The sequence below is a fragment of the Marmota flaviventris genome, chromosome 10 (genome assembly GCF_047511675.1).
Source record: "Marmota flaviventris isolate mMarFla1 chromosome 10, mMarFla1.hap1, whole genome shotgun sequence".
Lineage (NCBI taxonomy): Eukaryota > Metazoa > Chordata > Mammalia > Rodentia > Sciuridae > Marmota > Marmota flaviventris.
The window spans coordinates 26,592,540-26,611,825 of NC_092507.1; the positions used below are offsets into that span (position 1 = coordinate 26,592,540).

Sequence of the window (19,286 nt, forward strand, 5' to 3'; positions counted from 1 at the left end):
AGATTCCTCTAGGAAAGGAAGCAAAGTATCATTTACTAAGCATGTCCATTCAGCGTGCTACACCATATGCTTTAATTAAAATATCTTCAAATCAAACTATGAGGTAGATCTTATCCTTCCTCAAACACATTAGATAACTTGCCTAAGGTCTTAGTCATTAAGTAGAAACATCCAGCTCCAGGCCCCAGATCTGTCCAACTTTGAAAGCTTTTTCTTTTCAAAGCATCTTTCAAATCTCAAAATGATCATGCCAGTTCTTTATTTAAATTTTGGTTCCAAAACAAAACAACCTGGGGCTGGGGATGTGGCTCAAGCGGTAGCACGCTCGCCTGCCATGCGTGCGGCCCGGGTTCGATCCTCAGCACCACATACAAACAAAGATGTGTCCGCCGAAAACTAAAAAAAATAAATATTAAAATTCTCTAAAAAATTTTAAAAAAACAACCTAACCCAACAAGTTAAATATTCACCAAAATGATGACATTTTCTTTCAATTAGTAGACTGTTTTTCTGCCTCTTAGTAGTGTTTTAAGATGAACTGAGGGACACACACAGAGTGCCCTTTTTTAATCTTAAATCTATAAAGAAAACAATACCTGTTGACAACCACAGAGCACTGAAGCAGAAGCAAGTATAAAACAGGTACTGGCTTCTCAACCACTTCATGGATGTCTGCCAACAATATCCTGATAAAATCCAGGAAGTGAGACTTGGCTTGACTCCCGGCCTCCTCTCCATGGCCTTCCAGACTGGCAGAACCAGTACACTAGAAAGACAGAAAGAGAAGAAATTAAATGCCAAGTAATTAATAATTGATTCCTAGAAATGTGGAATGCTGGAGAATGTGTCAGATTAGGAGAAAGAAAAATTTCAAGTTTGTCTTTCAGTGCACATCCCTGTCTGTAAATTTTAAACCTGAGCTTTGACACAGCCTATAATTATCAGAATAACAGAGCAAGGGATATAAAATGAATTCACTGTAAAACTGAAACATTTTATATTCCATTATTGTCTAACTAACAGTAAACCATCTATATAACAGAATAGAAAGAGTATCAGTCTGAAAAAAAAAAGCTTTGATTTTTTCAGTTCCCGTTCTGCTAAAGCTTTGGGTCTTTGACCAAACACATTTTCTTATCTATGAAAAGATGTTGGACTTCTAACTAAACTTGAATATTTCTAACTAATACTAATACTAATACTTCTAACTAAACTTAAAATATTTTAATGGGATCATATTTAGGACATGCACTGTCACTCTCCAGTTTGTTACAATTCCCACCACTAGTATCTTTAAAATCTACCCAATTTATACTTCATGTTACCCCCTCCTCCCAATCCTCAAGAGTCATCTGCAATTCCTGGCTTAAATTCATACATACATTCAGCAAATATTTATGTCAGGCACTTTTCTGGCTACTCCAGAATTCAAGGGCTAGATGATTTAGGTCCCTTCTAGCAGGAAAATTAAAAAAAAAAAAAAAAAAAGTTTCTTCCTTCTTACATAACTTTGCTATATTCTATAAATTGTTATGTAAATCTTGAAATATTGTGAGTTGATAAAGTTCTGAAGAAGTAATTCAATAATCTATTGGCTAGGCAAAGTGGCTTGCACCAGCTTCTCAGGAGGCTGAGGAAACAGGATGTGTGAGCCTAGGAATTCAAGGCCAGCGTGAGCAACACCATAGATCCCCATCTCAAAAAACAAAAACTTCTAAATATGTACCCATCGGCCAGGTATCCTGATACACACCTGTAATCCCAGGTACATAGGAGGCTGAGGCAGGAAGATAACAAGTTCAAGGACAGTCTATGCAAATTTAGCAAGACCCTTTCAAAATAAAATTTTAAAAATGGGCTTCAGGTATAGCTCAATGGTGGAACTCTCATGAGTAAGGCCCTGGATTCAATAGTACCTCCCCACCAAAAAAAAATTTAAATATATATGTATACCTGTCATCCACATCTGGCAAACAACACAGACTGACAACCCCTAACTTTCACCCCCAGCTAGCCTACAGGGATCCAGATCAGCATTACCTGAGTTGGATTTCAAAGCTAATGCCAGGAAACAAACATAAACACACCACTGCAAAACTGAGGTGTAGCACATCTAAGAAAAGGTTTTCACTGAGCCTTAACTATATGAAGGACTTCATCTTTCGTGTCCAGTTTCCAACAATTCCTATATCAAGGGGTTGGGGATGTAGCTCAGTGTTAAAGCACTTGCCTAGCAAGCATGAGGCACTGGGCTCTATCCCCAGCACCAAAAAAAAAAAAAAGAGAGAGAGAGAAGACAATTCCTATTTCTAGTTTGTTTCATAGTTTTCTGTTAGGGAAGGGAAGGGGCAGGGGCAGATAGATGTGTGGGCCAGAGATACACTCAAGAGATTATGAAATGGAGCTGAAGTTAGAAAGTATATCCAGCAAAATTTCTGTAGCCTCCCAAGCTGGAATGGGTGTGTGCGAGAGAGAGATCTTACCCAACACATTTCTACCTACCACAAAAGGATTTAAAACTCAAGGTGACTCAACACCTGTCATCAATAGCCTGGCAGGTGGGTGGGAAAGGCAGAAAAAGAAATGAATAGGCTTTGAAAACAGGAGTAATAAACACCATCGGACTAGCAAGCTGATTAGAAGTGTAATATCTTACAAACTGTGCATAACAGAGGCACATCTATTTTTATTTGAACACCTAACCAGTCCTTCTACTGAAACCTACAATTGCCTATGGGCTCAAATCACTGCTAGGGTCCAGTTAAAGGCTTGCTGACCACAGGCAGGAACAACACATTACCAAGATCCAAATGGTTTGTTATGGAATCAAAGGATAACAACTCATGGAGAGAACACACACCCCCACAATACTTGACAAATGAAAATCTAGAAAAGCTCCCAATAGTTCTGGCATTTAGGGCGTTACAAGAACAACCGAAATAAAAGCACTCTCTGTTGCAGCAGCTGTTCAGACAGAGCAGGGGGTAATGTTTACTTAATACTTCAGGCTGATGGGGGATGTATCATAGTTCAGTCTGTCAGCTACATACGTGGAACTCCATTTATGTACACAGCGATAAGATATGTTTGAACAACGACAGAGCACGTCTGAAAAAGCCTATTCAGCGCGTGTGAGTAATCAAAAATAAAACTTTAAAGAAAAAAAAAGTCTCAGATATTTGGGAAAGTTACAGAACAGACTGCCATGAATAGCTTTGCTTATATTTGCAGACACTGTTTTCCAAATAGCTGAAAAAATGAACAGATTGTTCTGGGAGGTCGTCTTTCCAAATTGTTCCTAGTTTCCAGTCTGTGAATCATAAGAAAGCACAAGGAGAGTCGACTAATGCTCTTTACTAACAGCATCCAATGTCGATGAGCCCAACTATCACGAGGTGAGAGAAGACAAAGCATTTCTGGAACCCCGCTGAGAGTTTCTATTCTGACTTCCTTGGCTTCACCTCTGTACTCACTTGCAGCCACCACAGGACCCTCTGCGGGACATAATTGTCAAAACCCTGACCGAGGCTGGTTTCGCATTGTAATTTACACATCATGCTCAACCCCGCCCCCCTTTTTCTGCATCAAACACAGCAGCTAAAGGCGAGGCTGCAGAGGTCGAGGTGTTAGAAAGACGGCAGCGACCTGAGTCCGGTATGTCAGTATTGACTGTCAGGGAATGGAGGGAGCTGCAGGACCAGACCTGGGCCCAGAAGAAGCGGGATTCGGTCTGGGACTCCAGCTCCGCAACTGCAAGGCCAGAAGCAGCTGACTGCCCTGTCCCAGCTAGGAGCTCCACCTCCGGGTCCCAACAGCGGGTCAGTGCACCCCCAGGCATCGTCTGTACCGCCTGCCCCTCCCCTGAGCTCATGGTCCTCGGCCTGGTAGCCAGCCGCCCCGGCCACCTACCGGGGCTCAGGGGCACATAGCGGGGCCCCGGCTCTCGGCGGCCTCCGCCTCCTCCCAGTCCATGGGCTCGGGGCCCCAACCTTCTCTCCCCTCACCAGGGGAGGAGGAAAAGGAAGAAGGTAGTGCGGGCTCCCCACCCGGACAGCTCCCTCTCGTCTCAGCCTCCCTGGACAGCGACGACGGCCGGAAACGCCGCCTCCTCCCACCTCCCCGGGCTCAACCCGGAAACACACTCTTCAAGCTAATCAAGCCCTCCCGCCCCCACCCTCCGGAAGCGCAATTCCAGCCGCGAGCCCGAGGGGGAGGAGGGGCAGCGCTGGAGGTAGAACTACGCACAATCAAAGGAGTCTGGACACCCCCCCCCAGCCTCTCGCCTCCCGCTCTCCTGGGGCAGTCTGCATCTTGCCTTCTTTGCATGTGCCCCAAGGCCCAGACTCAGGCAATACCCACAAGGAAGATGGCGGCAATGGCGGCACCCCCTACGGCGTAGCGCCCTGCCGTGCCATTGGCCAGAGCCCCAAGTGAAGCCGCCGCGGATTGGCCGAGGGCGATGCGGGGGTGGGGGTGGAGCTGCAGCAGCCGGGAGCCCGGAGTGGGCAACGCGGCGTGAGCAGCTGCCCCAAGCTCCGGCAGCATCGCGCCCGCAGAAGACTTCACCGCTCGGGGCCGCAGCCTGGTGAGCTCAGCCCCCTTCAGGCCCTCCCCTGCATCCCAGCCGGGGCCTCTCCGAACCGGCGCTCATCAATGCCGACGCACCCCGGGGACCCTATCGCGACTCCATCGCACCATATCGCGACACCATCGTGCCCTGTCGAGACTCCATTTTGTCACAGCCCTTTTCAATACATATCTTGTTTTAATTTGCCCCGTCATCTTTGGGGGCTATCCCCATGTCGTGATTTTGCTGTGATCTCCGTGACATCATCGCGCCATCGTGAGGTGTGATCTCATCGCCGCTCTGTCGTGACTTCATCAATGTCGTGTTGTGACCTGGCTGCGGCGGGACAGGTGGTGACCGCCAAGAACCCTCCTCCCCTTCTCATCTCCCCATCTCAGCAGCCCCGCTTCGATTATCCGGCTTTTGGATTCTCTGTTGTCCCGGGAGCTACCCGACCCCTTCTTGCTTCTCCAGCCCTACCATCATCCTCAGGCTGGTAGCGAGACAGGGAGGGTGAGGACAGGGAATGTAAAGGGTTAACGCTGCTGCTGCTGCTGCTGCTGCTCTTGCAGCCTCTGCCCGAGGGAGGGAAAGGAGAGAAGGCAAGGAGCCTGCGGGGGCGACTGAGAGCCTTGGCTGAAGGGGTGGGGTCCCCAGAGGGGCCTCCAAACCTTGCCTGGTGAGCTCGAGCTCGAATTCTCACTTCTGCTGAAGCTTATCTCCTGCCTCATCTGAAGAAGGGAGGGAAAAAGGAAGCCTAGGATGCCCTTTTCCCCCTTGTCAGTCCGGATAATCGAACTTCACCATGTGTGTCTCCATTCCTCCCTGTCTGTCCTCACCACTTACTCCCTGTGCGCCTTGGGAGGGAGATAAATTCCGACTTTATGTGTCAGGGAGCCACTAAGCAGTGGGACCAGCCCCCTCCCACTCCCAGGAGATTGCTGAAGAAAGCTGTCCAGCTAAGCAGCAGGATGCACAGTCTTCCTTTCCCACTTTCTGGAGGTGACCTTGGACCAGGGTCCCTTCTTTACCCCAAAGGATTTGCAGGTCCAGCCTTTTCAAGTCCCCCCCTCCAAGGGAGGTCAGTCCTGAGGAATCCACTTCTCCAAATCCTCCCTCCTCTCCCTCTGTGCTAATCCCTCCCTCCATCCTCCACTCCCACCCCTGCCCCCGCCCCCGCCCCTCCTCTGCAGAGGGATGCTCAGTCCCTCTTGTGTTCACAGTTGGGCAAGGCGGGCATCATGGCCTCGGATTGTGAGCCAGCTCTGAACCAGGCAGAGAGCCGAAACCCCACCCTGGAGCGCTACCTGGGAGCTCTCCGTGAGGCCAAGAATGACAGCGAACAGTTTGCAGCCCTGCTGCTAGTAAGGAGTTGGATAATTGGGAGATGGGAAGGACTGGGTGGTCGGGGGCCCCCAATGGAAACAGCCAGTCCCTAAAGATATATAGTGGTGCTAACAACTTTGGAAACACCAAAGGAGTTCCAAGATCCCTACCTTTGTATTAATTTTGCTCCCCTAGACTCGGGGCAAAGGGGAGAATGCAGATGAATAAGGCTGTGGCACTGGGGTCCTTGGAGGAGGCTGCCTGAGTTTGCTTTCTGGGGTGTCCCAGAGCAGATGGGAGCTGACTCATAGGGTAACAGCAGCAGGTAGTAACTAGTGCAAAGTACTTGAGGGCTGGGGATGATTTTTCTGAGACCTGAAAGAGTAGCAGGACAGGAAGAGATTAAAGAAGGGTCCTAGGGGATGGCCAGGACTGCAGTAGGTAGCTTGAAGGTAAGGAAGCTGGTTTGGGTCTTAGCCCTTTTGGAGGAACCCAAGCTGGGGACAGTGGAACAGGAGCTGCAGTGCTAGAAAGGGGGGGTTAGTGTGTGGGGGGTAAAGGGAGGAGGGAGTACAGCCGTTGCTTGTTTGCCATGGCAACAGGGAGAAGGCTCTGGAGTCAAGGGCTCACACTGCAGCAGAGGAGGTGTTTAGGTGAAATGTAAGGGGAAATGTTTTGACATGCAGAGCAGCGAGACACAGGAGCCATTTCCCCTGAGAAGGTGGCGGAAATGGATCAGAGACTTATCTGGAGACAGTATTTAGGGAAGGACCCTAAATCCTTGGGGGATTTTAAACACTGAGTTCTAAGCTCCTTCCAACACAGGTTGTGGGCATCTAGATTAGATATCAGGAAGAACTTCTCAACTGGCCAGGTAATGAAGTGCCCAAATGAGTGGTTGAAAAGGACAAGACCTCCCTGCCATGGGATGATCATAGGTGAGAGGGATCCCAGAAGTCACATTAGCCTGAAAAAGAAGGAGCTAGATGAGATGATCCCAGAGTGAGTTCTGTTGCGTAACCTAATCCTGTTAGTCTTCAGTGCCCCAGGGTTCAGGGAAGGGATTGTCCTTGCCACCTCTTCCTTTCATTCTGCTGATAGCATGTACTACTTGCCCCATACCCCTGTAGGTGACCAAGGCAGTAAAAGCGGGTGACATCGATGCCAAAACCCGGCGGCGGATCTTTGACGCCGTTGGTTTCACTTTCCCCAACCGTCTCCTAACCACCAAGGAGGCACCGGATGGCTGCCCTGACCACGTTCTCCGTGCCCTTGGTGTGGCCCTGCTGGCCTGTTTCTGCAGTGACCCTGAACTGGCCACCCATCCCCAGGTCCTGAACAAGATCCCCATCCTTAGCACCTTCCTCACAGCCCGGGGGGACCCTGATGATGCTGCCCGCCGCTCCATGATTGATGATACCTACCAGTGCCTGACAGCTGTAGCAGGCACACCCCGAGGGCCCCGGCACCTCATTGCTGGTGGCACCGTGTCTGCCCTGTGTCAGGCATACCTGGGTCATGGCTATGGCTTTGACCAGGCCCTGGCACTCCTGGTGGGGTTGCTGGCTGCTGCAGAGACACAGTGCTGGAAGGAGGCGGAGCCCGACCTGCTGGCAGTATTGCGGGGCCTCAGTGAGGATTTCCAGAAAGCCGAGGATGCCAGCAAGTTTGAGCTCTGCCAGCTGCTGCCCCTCTTCCTGCCCCCAACAACCGTGCCCCCTGAATGCCTCCGGGATTTGCAGGCTGGGTTGGCGCGCATCCTAGGAAGCAAGCTGAGCTCCTGGCAACGCAACCCTGCCCTGAAGCTGGCAGCCCGCCTGGCACACGCCTGCGGCTCCGACTGGATCCCAGCGGGCAGCTCTGGGAGCAAATTCCTGGCCCTCCTGGTGAATCTGGCATGCGTGGAGGTACGGCTAGGCCTGGAGGAGACAGGCACAGAGGTGAAGGAGGATGTGGTGACTGCCTGCTATGCCCTTATGGAGTTGGGGATCCAGGAGTGTACCCGCTGCGAGCAGTCACTGCTTAAGGAGCCACAGAAGGTGCAGCTTGTGAGCATCATGAAGGAGGCCATCGGAGCTGTCATCCTCTACTTGCAGCAGGTAAGCGGGTAGTGACCTACAGAGGGAGCCCAGTGTCCGGGAGTCAGGGCAGAGCCAGAAGGCAAAGAAAAGGGGTATAATGAGGAGACAGCCAAGCTGCATGTCGGGCAGGCTGGTACTGCAGCAGCACTCAGGAGTAGTGTGTGGCCGAGCCTCACTCCCTCTCCCTCCCTCCAAAAGCCTCCACAAAGCACCATACCACACACCATATGTGCACTCACATCCCAGCACACACACACACACACACACACACACACAACACAGTAACCTCCCACTCACACAGTGCTCCCCAGTACACACACTACACACCACACACAAAATTGAAGCAGTCTGTTCTGCTCGCTCCGGGGCATTGTTTTACATATGCACACATACAAATTTACAGCGGTGCAGGAAAAAGGAGCAAGGCTGCCTGGTTCCTAGCCTTTCTAGGAGTTCAGCTAGATCTACTACCCACCCATTCACAACCCCTTCCTCCCTCCCTCTGAGAAACCCACTCTCCTGTCCCACAGGGATTCAGTCATGACTCTCTTCTCTTTAATGGTCTGCTCCAACCGCTGAATTCACCAGCCACTGAATTCACCAGCCACACATCCAACAGACCATGCTAAGCTCTGGTCTCATTTTGTAATTTAGCCCAAAAGGGCATCCCCCCTCCCACTGTTGGTTGTATGTTCATGGCATGACCTGTCCTCCCATCCCAGGTAAGAGTCTCTGTAGAATGCGACTTAGCTGTAGTCCTAGAGTTTCCCCCTAGCCTTGAGCTCCCTTGGTGGTGGAGAGATGGGGATGCACTTTGAGTCTCACAAGGTGGGGCCTGTTCTCAGCAAGGTGGGCCTGCTTTGTTGGGTTTGCCCTCCCATTTGCTGGGTACTGGGTACATGGGGTAGGATGAGGCTTGGTGCCCACCTCTGAGGGACTCACAGGCCAGAATTCCCTTCCAGTTGTAGGCTGGCCAGCAGGCTGGTAAAACAGGGGAGGGTCTGTAGTCCTGCTTTATCTCAGAGGGGTCCTATGGCAACAGGTGGGGCCAGAGAAACAGAAGGAACCCTTCGTGTTTGCCTCGGTTCGGATCCTGGGTGCCTGGCTGGCTGAGGAAACCTCATCCCTGCGTAAGGAGGTGTGCCAGCTGCTGCCCTTCCTCGTCCGTTATGCCAAGACCCTCTATGAGGAGGCGGAGGAGGCCAATGACCTCTCACAGCAGGTGGCCAACTTGGCCATTTCCCCCACTACCCCAGGGCCCACCTGGCCAGGGGACGCTCTCCGGTGAGTTTGTTGTTACACTATGTCCAGCCAGACCATTCTAAAGAAAACTATGACACACAGACTGGCCCCCGCAAACTGGGCTGTGCCAGGCTTCTAGATTGGCCATGAGAGTTCTCTTAAGATCATTTCTATTTGTTTTGGGAGGCTTGTTCCCACAGGAATCCTGAGCTACCAATCCCAGATTTCTCAAAAAGAGAACTTAGGTTTATTGACCATCTATTACAAGCCAGGTATTTTGCTATACCTTTTACTAGAACTATATCTTGTTGTTTGTGTTTGTTTTGTTTTGGTACTGGGGATTGAACCCAAGGATGCTTTACCAATGAGCTATACCCTAAGCCCTTTTTATTCTTATTTTTTGATTTATTTGTTTTTTAGTTGTAGATGGACACAACACCTTTATTTTATTTATATATTTTTATGTGATACTAAGGATCAAACCCAGTGCCTCATCTGTGCTAGGTGAGCACTCTTCTGAGCCACAACCTCAGACCCAGCCCTTTCTAAGACAGGGTCTCACTTAATTGCTTAGGACCTCTCTAAGTTGGTAAGACTGGTCTCAAACCTGCAATCCTCCTGCCTCAGCTTCCTACGTTGCTGGATTACGGGCAGGTGCCACTATACCAGGCTCAGATCTATCTCATTTGGTCCACATGGCAAATCTGACAGAAGTTTCATCCACATTTTAAAGATGACAAAACCGAGGCTCAAAAGTTTAAAGTAATTGACTGCGGTCAAGCTGTACAACAGAGCACCAATTTGATCCTGGGCCTGTGTAACTCTGAATCTTGTGCTTTTTCTGTAATACCTTCCAGGACATGTCCTTCTTCTCCCCTACTTTCACTTCTCTTAGGCAGGGTACCTTGAAAAAGGACATCTTTGTACCTTCATCTCTCCCAACCCCACACACGTCTGCCCTTCCACACCCCCCAGGCTCCTTCTGCCCGGCTGGTGCCACTTGACTGTCGAAGATGGGCCCCGGGAGATCCTGATCAAGGAGGGGGCCCCTTCACTTCTTTGCAAGTACTTCCTGCAGCAGTGGGAGCTCACATCCCCTGGCCATGACACCTCAGTGCTGCCTGATAGTGTGGAGATCGGCCTGCAGACCTGCTGTCACATCTTCCTCAACCTCGTGGTCACTGCACCAGGGCTGATCAAGTGAGGGGTTTGGGAGAGGCTCGGGGGAGATTCAATCAAGCATGGGGTGGTGGGGGGCTGCCCAATTGACTTAAATTTTGACCTCTACTTTGCTTCCCTGTGCGTTTGGATTTCTCATAGTGTTAAAATGAAAGGGTCTCAGAATAGACAAAGCCAGTCCCGCTCAAGGATTTGGGCCCCTAGGTATTTTCCTGGAGCACATCTCAGTGCCAGCCATAACCCCAGATGCTATGGTTGGGGCTCAGGGTTAACTCTTCATGCTGCTACCTGATTTCTTACCAAACTCTGGCCCAGAGAAGTCAGGAGTCCCAGATCCAGATTTTCCAAAGGGTTTCATCTGGTCTCATAACCTTCTGCCTGCCCCCATCCTTGCCTCCCTTTCTTCCCCAGGCGTGATGCCTGCTTCACATCTCTTATGAACACTCTGATGACGTCTCTGCCCGCGTTGGTGCAACAACAAGGGAGGCTGCTTCTGGCGGCCAATGTGGCCACCCTGGGCCTCCTTATGGCCCGACTCCTTAGCACATCTCCAGGTAAGCCCTGGGGACCCAGGCCTGGTGGGTAAGGGCAGAAAACCTGGGTGGACCTGCTGTGCTCTGGGCGTAAGTCCTTTTACAGAAAATGATATTGCAGATTTTTTCTGTGAAGAGGAAATCTCTACAGTATATCTCTATCCGCCACCCCCACCCTTCTTCCCGAAATGATAACATGCTCTTCCTTCTGAAGACTTTTAAGGCAAGGTCTGGTGGGTGTTAAGTACAGGCCTGCTCAGAGGCACAGGCAGAGGCACCTGGAATCCCTGGCAGCCCAAGGACTCCAAATCCAGTGTTTTCAAGGTGGAGCCGCCTCCACCCAGGGCCTGAGTCAGAAACCTGACTTCCCTCCATTGAGGTTTCTCATTGCTCAACAGATTCACCCGCCTCAGTGACAGGTGTCAGCACTCTGCCCCTCTGCACGGCTTCTCCTCCACCCTCCTCCCTCTGACTCTGTGCCAGGGGAATGGTGTCCCCTCCAGCCCCTGACAGCCCTTAGTGTCTCCCACTTTGGCTGTGGGTGTCTGCTTGGGTCCCTCTGTCCCTGCCTGTTCCCTGTGCCCCATCTGTCAGGTTGGAGGAGCTGAGCAGATGCCCAGGAACAGGGTGTAACATGCCCATACCCTCAGCTGCCTCTGTGTTTTCTGTGTGGGGATCCCAGCAGGGTACCCAGCAGTGGGAAGGGGAACATATCCCTTTGGACCATAAACCAGGAGGTCGTTTCCCATCCCCCCCCCCAACTCTCAGTCACTCCTTAGATAGAGCCACCATGGCACTGACTCACTAAGTTAGAGGCAAAGCTTCCTGGAGAGCACTTGCAGAGGAGGTGAATCCCAACATGACAGGTTCACAAAAACCTGGTCACTTCCCCTCTTGGTGCCCTCTTCTGGCCTAGGAATCAAGCAGGTGCCTTATCACATCTAATTCTCACAACAGATTGCTAAGATTAGCAGTACTGGCCCCATTTTACAAGACCCAGAAAAGTTAACTACCCAAGGTCATACAGCAAGTGTGAAAGGTAGGGTTTAAACCCAGACAGTCTGATTCTAGGTGATGCTTGAGCTCCGTGTGTGTCCACACAGGAGGGAAAGTGAGGGGCTGGCCCAGCACTGGCCCATCTAGTTCATGTACCATTTTTTCCATGCCTTCCAGCTCTTCAGGGGACCCCAGCATCCAGAGGTTTCTTCGGAGCCGCCATCCTCTTCCTATCGCAGTCTCATGTGGCACGGGCCACACCTGGCTCTGACCAGGCAGTACTGGCCCTGTCTCCTGACTACGAGGGCATCTGGGCTGACCTGCAGGAGCTGTGGTTTCTGGGCATGCAGGCTTTCACAGGCTGTGTGCCGCTGCTGCCCTGGCTGGCCCCTGCCGCGTTGCGTTCCCGCTGGCCACAGGAGCTGCTCCAGCTGCTAGGCAGTGTCAGCCCCAACTCCGTCAAGCCTGAGATGGTGGCCGCCTATCAGGGTGTCCTGGTGGAGCTGGCGCGGGCCAATCGGCTGTGCCGGGAGGCCATGAGGCTGCAGGCAGGTGAGGAAACGGCCAGCCACTACCGCATGGCCGCCTTGGAGCAGTGCCTGTCAGAGCCCTGAGGGGTGTCCACTGGGGACAGACCCGGGGGCGGGCAGCGAGGGAAGGAGGGAGGAGGCATCTTCCCTGAAGCCCCCAAACAAGAACCCCCTCCCCAGACTCCTTCCCCCCAAAACACCCCAGCTTTCTGGCTTTTCTGAGGGCAAGGGCATGGTGCCCACTCCTCAAGTGTAAGGAACTGCGTCCCGCCCCCCCAGGCCCCCATGGGGGCAGGGATCGGCTTGGAAATCAACGTGGTTGTCCCCGCCAGGCCGGGGAAGGTTGGAGAAGCCCCCAGGGAGGGGGGCAGTAGGTGTCATTGTGCCCAATGTCTGGCTCCCCTGCAGGAGGGAGGCCCCAGGGTAGGTCAGGGCTGGCAGGAGCTGATTGCCTCAGCCCAAGTGCCCTGCCGGCCAGGGCGTGGCCTCCCCTAGGCTGTGGTGCCCCTTCTGGCTCCCCAGGTCCACGTCCTTTAAATCGGCCATATGGCTCTTGCCCTTGGCCTCCTTGGGCAGAGAGCAGGCTCAGGCCATTGAAATCACAGTTCTTCCTTTCAACTTAAGTGACCCAGGGTCTGAACTGCCCCTATCCTTTCAGGGCAACCTGGGGCAGACAGGCTAGTGTCGGGGGTGGGGAACCTCCTTCCACCCAGGCTTCCTTAAGAGAACCCAGGAGTCCTTGGGCCCGGGTCTCTCAGCTTATGTGTCATGTTGCAGCAGAGTGCCAATGGGGGTTGAGGGTTATTTATTTTGCTTGTATTTATCCCTGCTTGGACACCCGAGCATCTGATTTCCGTCCTCTGTGCCATCTTGCCTGGCCAGAGCCAGGAACAGGAGGAACACCTCCCCAGAATCCGCATGTTTCCCCAGTGATCGCACCCCATTGCCACCGTGGTGCCTGGCTTCAGCTCCCACCCCTGTTATTACTCCTCTGCAGAGAGACGCGACTGGCGGCTCCAGCAGGGACTACCTTATGAACCTGGGGAGGGATCCCCCACATCTGATCCCTTGCTTCCCCCCGCCCTCCCCCAGTGTGTTCTGTGATCACCACGTTCAAAGCTGTGCACATGTGGACACTCAATAAATGTTCATTGGTGACAAGAAGTCTGTTGTGTGGTCTGCCCTGCATCTGCTCTCCCTTGCAGGCTCCATCAGTTCATAGTTATCGTTTGCTGAACACACGTCCTGCTAAGTAACTTCACAAAGTGTTATTCAGCCTTCCCAGGAATCCTGGGAAGAAGATATCATAATTCTGATTTTACAGATGGAGAAACATAGGCATGGATAAGTAATTTGATCAAGGTATTGCAGCTAGAGCCAAGGCCTCCATGCAGACCCCTGTCTCCCCAGCCTACACCCTTCATTGACACAGCAGAGTCACAAGCCCAGCTGTTGATGTGGCCAAACTTGGTGGGGACAAGTGAAGCACTGTCCCTTCTCTTGTCAGCAGGTTGTTAGTACTGATGATTGAACCCAGAAGTGCTCTACCACTGAGCTGTATCCCCAGTCTTTTCTTTTTAATTTTATTTTGAGGTAGGGGCTTGCATAGTTGCCCAAGCTGGCCCTAACATGCAGGCCAAATATGGATGTCAGGCTACCAGCTGTTGACCCCTGTTCCATGCCAAGTAAAAGGGGAACTGTCTGAGCACTTCAACTGGAGACAAGCACTGTCTGCCTCAGCTGGCCTGAGCCAAAACTAGCCCTGGCCTACACCGTCTAGACTCTTTCACCCAAGCCCTCAAACCCACAAGTGTTCACTGAATACATCTTGTTGCCCACCTAGCTATGCATAACAAGAATATTCTACTTATTGGATGTGTGAAAGCCATCATAGCATGGATTCTCTGGGGTAATTTATGAAAAGACCTAAGCTCTGCACCCAGGCAGCTTAAAATCTAGAGAGGAAACAGATAAGGCAACATAGAAGTATAATCAGTGGGGTTTTGTTTGTTTTTCTAAGAGAGAGAGAACTTTTTTTAATATTTATTTTTCAGTTTTCGGTGGACGCAACATTTATTTTATTTTTATGTGGTGCTGAGGATCGAACCCAGCGCCCCGAGCATGCCAGGCGAGCGCATTACCGCTTGAGCCACATCCCCAGCCCTAATCAGTGGTTTTTATGGAGGTTGAAATAGTGTGGCTGGGTCATGAAGCCTCTCAGCCTGGCTGAACAAGTCCAGGAAAACTCAGTAAGTATTTGCTCTGAGACCAAAGGGGTAGGAGGGGTTTGCCAGGTAGACAGAGAAACAGTAGGTATAAAGGCTGGCAAACTTATCATTGCCTCAGTGGAGTGTGAAGTGGGGAGTGGCAAAAGGTGGGGTTGGAGCAGATCCTAAGAGTCCTAGTGTGCTAAACTCAGAAGTTCAGATATCTTAGGTATGGGGTCATAATGAGGGACCAAACTGTAGGTCTTTGAGCAGATTAAGTGGGATTCATTTTGCCTTTTTTTTTTTGTACAGGGGATTGAATTCAGGGGTACTTTACCTCTGAGCTACATTCCCATCCCTTTTTATTTTTAAATTTTGAAACAGGGTGTTGCTAAATTGCTGAGGCTAGCCTTGATCTTGAAATTCTCCTGCCTCAGCCTCCCCAGTCACTGCAATTATAGGTGTGTACCACTTTGCCTGCAAAATCCAGTTTGCATTTCAGAAAGATGATTAGCTGCCAGAAATGACTGAGGCAGGAAGCTCAGAGAGGAGATGATATGTCTGAACTAAACACATGGCAGTGAGGATAGAGACAGTACAGGTAGAAGTCAAGTAATAGAACTTGGCAATTGATTGGATGTGAAGAGAACAAAGAAGGGAAGGAGATCCAAGGATAACTCCAGATTTCTAATCTGGGCCACTGAGTGAAGAGTGGGGCGATCATGGGGGAACACTGAGAGAGAAACTGATCTGTGGAAAATTATAAACTGGTCAAAGGAGAATTTGTACAGCTTGTGAAATATCCAAGGGGCATTACAGTGGGACATCATGCCCAGAAAAGATTGATAACCCAAGGCAGACTGAGTTCTGCACTTTAATGAGGTTGGGTCAGAGAGTTCTGGGCTTAGGAGTGAGGACCAGGCTAGGCTGCACTTGGGAGAGACTAAGTTTACTTCCTGGTGATTCTGCTGATGGAAAAAGGGAGGTCTGAGCCGCAGCTGTAAGATCTGACCACCAGATGGAGCCTCTGCATCTTCTTGTGATAGTTCTCTCCTTTCTGGAACTACTACCATCCAGACCCAGAGATGAAGGTTGTCAGAGACTGGGAGGAGGAGGGGGCTGTGTCAACACTAAGGGAGGCAGACATAAGTTTTTTCTTACCATAAAGTCAAAACAAAAGCTCACTTTTTGGAAAGAGCAGGGGAAAGCTGAGCTTAGGGAGAGAGTAATATACCAAGTAGGCCACCTGGGAGTACATGTATGTTGGACCATGAACACCTATGGTCAATACATGTCCTGTATTTCCATGTGTATGTATGTTTCCCGTGATTGTCTCTGTGCATTTTGTATACTCCATTTTTCCAGGATGTCTGCATGTGTATCCTATGCACATCCCAGGCCCCCAGGTGTGTGCATGTATCTCAGAAAATGAACAAATAGGCTGGGGATATAGCTCGGTTGGTACAGTTCTTGCCTCTTATGCACAACACCCTGGGTTCAATCCCCAGCACCACCAAAAAGAAAAGAAAGAATATGGACAACCATAAATCCCAGCCTCCATACCTCAGAAAGTGAAGTCCCTTGGCCCTAAAACAGAAGAGGCCCGGAGTCTGAAACCATAGGATTCTGCAGTTCGGAGGAGCCCCAAAGCAGCATAAGACCATGAAAAATATCCCTTTCCCCAGTAGACATAAGCAAAACTACTTATTTATCAGATGATCTCCTTAGATTATACCTGGGTCCCACATCTAGCTCCCCAGGGTCATGCTCACATACAGCCTTCCCAAAGGATCCCTTAATTGGCTGAGGAATTCATAAAATCATCCATTCGTTCATTTATCATTTATTTAATATTTATTCATTGACCACCTGCCATGCTTCATGCACAGCACTAGACATATTTTGTTTCTCCTTTAAACTTCTATATTTAATTTTTTTTATGCCATGGATTGAACCCAGGGGCACATAACCACTGACCCACATCCTCAGCCCTTTTTATTTATTTTTTTTTATTTTGAGACGGTGTCTCACTAAGTTGCTGAGACTGGCTTTAAATCTGCAATCCTCCTGCCTCAGCCTCCTGAGCCACTAGGATTATAGATATGCACCACCACACCTAGCTTAATTTTTAAATTTTTTTTTTACAGTTCTAAGGAATGAACCCAGAGATTCTCTACTAATGAGTTACATCCCTAGCACTTTTGTATTTTTAATTAATTTGTTCATTTTTAATTTATTTATTTATTTATTTTGTGGTGCTAGGGATTGAACCCAGGGCTTTGTGCATGTGAGGCAGGCACTCTACCAACTGACTACATCCCCAGCCCTTATTTTTTTAATTTTGAGATGAGTCTCACTAAGTTGTTCAGGCTGGCCTCAGAGTATAGATCCTCCTGCCTCAGCCTCCCTAGTCAGTGGGAGTATAGGCATGTGACACCATGCCCAGCTCTCCTTTAAACTTCTTATGAAGTAATTCATGAAATGGGAAAGTTAATAATAACTGCAAAGAGTCTGGAAAGCTGGTTAAAGTGTTTTAAGTTTTTATCCTAAAGATGGGCCATGGTAGCCTCAGGAGACATTAAAGTAGGGAGGTGACATGGTCCAGTCACTCTTGTTGCTGAAAGGAGTTGAAATTGCATCAGAATAAATATGAATAAAGTCAGGACATCAAGGGCTGTTGCAATGGCCTATGCATTGACCCTCAAACTTTAGTGAGCTCTGAATTACTCTTAAGAATTGATTAAGGGCTGGGGATGTGGCTCAAGTGGTAGCCCGCTCGCCTGGCATGCGTGCGGCCCGGGTTCGATCCTTAGCACCACATACAAACAAAGATGTTGTGTCCGCCGAGAACTAAAAAATAAATGTTAAAAAAATTCTCTCTCTCTCTCTAAAAAAAAGAATTGATTAAAACAGATTGCTGGGCTCTACCCCCAGAATTGCTGATTTAATAGATCTGGGGTGGAGTCCAAGAGCTGGCACTTTCAACAAGTTCTCAAATGTTGTTGGTGATGCCAGTCCAGGGACCACACTTTGAGAACTAGAGGTCTATGAGGAAGAGTTAAGTAGCCTCAGGAGCTGCGAGAGTGATGCCATAGACCTTCTAGGAAATCCACCTCAAGTCTCCTCCATAAACATCCACGGGTAGATATTTAAGGGTTAGAAATGGTGACACTCCTTGAGGATTGGCTTGTGGAGTTTCCCAGATTCTTCTGAGATGACTGGCAAGTTTTTAAGTTGAAGGACGATTGTGTCATTTATGGAACTTAGAAATCAGGAAAAGCAGGTTGGGGTTGGTGGTGGGGGTGGAGGAGATATCTGTCTTGGAAACTCAAATGGAAGCAAGGAAATGTCTGAGGGGACCTCCAGCTGGCACTTGAATGTGTAGTTCTGGATCTCTAGTGAGATCTACAGACTGGAAATAACATGGTCTGGGAAATAACAGCAGACACAGAGTCATTAGAGACTTGAGGGGGTAAACTCACTCATGAAGATAAGAAAAGGCAGCAACTGCTCTGAGAATGGAAAGCTGACATTAAAGTTGGGGGTGAAAAGGGAGGAGACACAAGGACAGAAATGGTCATAGTAGGAGAATGAGGTAAGAAGTGGGGGACGGTGAAACTGCAGGTAATTAGGGTGAAGAAACCCAGGGAAGCCACCAATAGGCAGCTCATCCTGTCCGTCTGGCCTTCTCAAGCCTGTTGGAGAGAGCAATGGGATCTCCAGAGCTGGGCATGGACACTGACCCCCTTGCTGCTCCTGGACTTCTGAAGGCGTCCACCATAGTACTTGTTACACACTAGTGTCTCTCCTAGAGTTTGACTTCTGAGGTCCTTGTGGCTAAGGTTTAGGGTAGGAGAGAGGGGTTTCCACAGACTCACATACCCACAGGTATAAATACACTCACAACTCACTCCTCACCTCTCATGTGTCCTGAGCAGGAAGCCTGCAGAGCTGCCCATTTCTGTTTCATTCACCTAGCTGCTGGCTCCAGACTCTGGGAAGTTCTTAGTGATGAATCCTTGGTTGCTAGACTCCTTTCCCTAAAGTCCCTCAAGCTGAGATGACCCAGTCTAAGCTCTGCACCTGTCATGTGTCTTCTGAGATACTCACCTAGTACCATACATTCCATGAGTTAATGATGTCCCCTTTTCCTCTACTTCATCTCAATTTTGTTACCTTTACTTTCTTATCTACTACTTCACTAAACAGAGATCGAAGAAAACAACTAGTCCTTTCCACCCAACCCTATTTTATTGTTGTTGTTGCAGAAACTGAGATCAAAGAGGAGAAGAGACTTGCCTGGGATCACACAGTCACTTAGAGGCAAGATTAAATTGTAAGCCCCTGAGTCTAAGGCAGTATAAAACAGTGATCCTGGGCACCCAGAGAGGCCAGAGGGGGATGACCCCAGCACTGCCACTTAACTAGCTGCTTGACCTGGGGCATGTCATTTCAACTCTTACTGCCTTACCTCATTCTTCACCTGCATATGGATCTCAAAAGGCTATGGTGAGGGCTGGGGCTGTAGCTCAGGGGCATAGCACTTGCCTAGCATGTGTGAGGCACTGGGTTCAATCCTCAGCATCACATAAAAAATAAATAAAATAAAAGTATGCTGTCCATCT

General features: G+C 49.7%; 2 protein-coding genes across 5 annotated transcripts in view; one reads left to right on the forward strand and one right to left on the reverse strand.

Moving 5' to 3' along the window:
• Positions 1-4,108, reverse strand: part of Kiaa0319l (KIAA0319 like) — a 109,525-nt gene extending 105,417 nt beyond the window's left edge. The window contains exons 1-2 of one of the 3 annotated variants that reach the window (XM_071617669.1): positions 4,005-4,108; positions 597-766 (exon numbers count right to left, since the gene is read on the reverse strand). In XM_071617669.1, coding sequence (XP_071473770.1) covers positions 597-738 — 142 coding nt within the window. In that variant the 5' untranslated portion in view covers positions 739-766; positions 4,005-4,108. Of the gene's footprint in view, positions 1-596; positions 767-3,909 lie in introns of all 3 variants that reach the window. The other 2 variants (XM_027937291.2, XM_071617670.1) reach the window with 2 other exon arrangements.
• Positions 4,109-4,199: 91 nt separating this feature from the next.
• Ncdn (neurochondrin) lies at positions 4,200-13,618 on the forward strand. 2 transcript variants are annotated; one of them, XM_027937266.2, is made up of 7 exons: positions 4,200-4,585; positions 5,791-5,931; positions 7,024-7,992; positions 9,017-9,258; positions 10,192-10,416; positions 10,807-10,949; positions 12,102-13,618. In XM_027937266.2, exons 2-7 carry the CDS (start codon positions 5,809-5,811, stop codon positions 12,536-12,538), a joined length of 2,139 nt encoding a protein of 712 aa, XP_027793067.1. In that variant the 5' UTR covers positions 4,200-4,585; positions 5,791-5,808; the 3' UTR covers positions 12,539-13,618. The 2 variants fall into 2 exon arrangements, with proteins under 2 accessions (XP_027793067.1, XP_027793066.1); XM_027937265.2 differs by having other exon boundaries at positions 4,201-4,917.
• The last annotated feature ends 5,668 nt before the right edge of the window (positions 13,619-19,286 follow it).

Bases quoted from the DNA above. Each gene is read 5' to 3' on its own strand.
- Ncdn (XM_027937265.2), top strand. From the start codon at position 4,885: ATGTCGTGTTGTGACCTGGCTGCGGCGGGACAG. The intron at 9,259-10,191 runs GTGAGTTTGTTG...CACACCCCCCAG, and splicing joins TGGCCAGGGGACGCTCTCCG to GCTCCTTCTGCCCGGCTGGT. The intron at 10,417-10,806 runs GTGAGGGGTTTG...TTTCTTCCCCAG, and splicing joins ACTGCACCAGGGCTGATCAA to GCGTGATGCCTGCTTCACAT.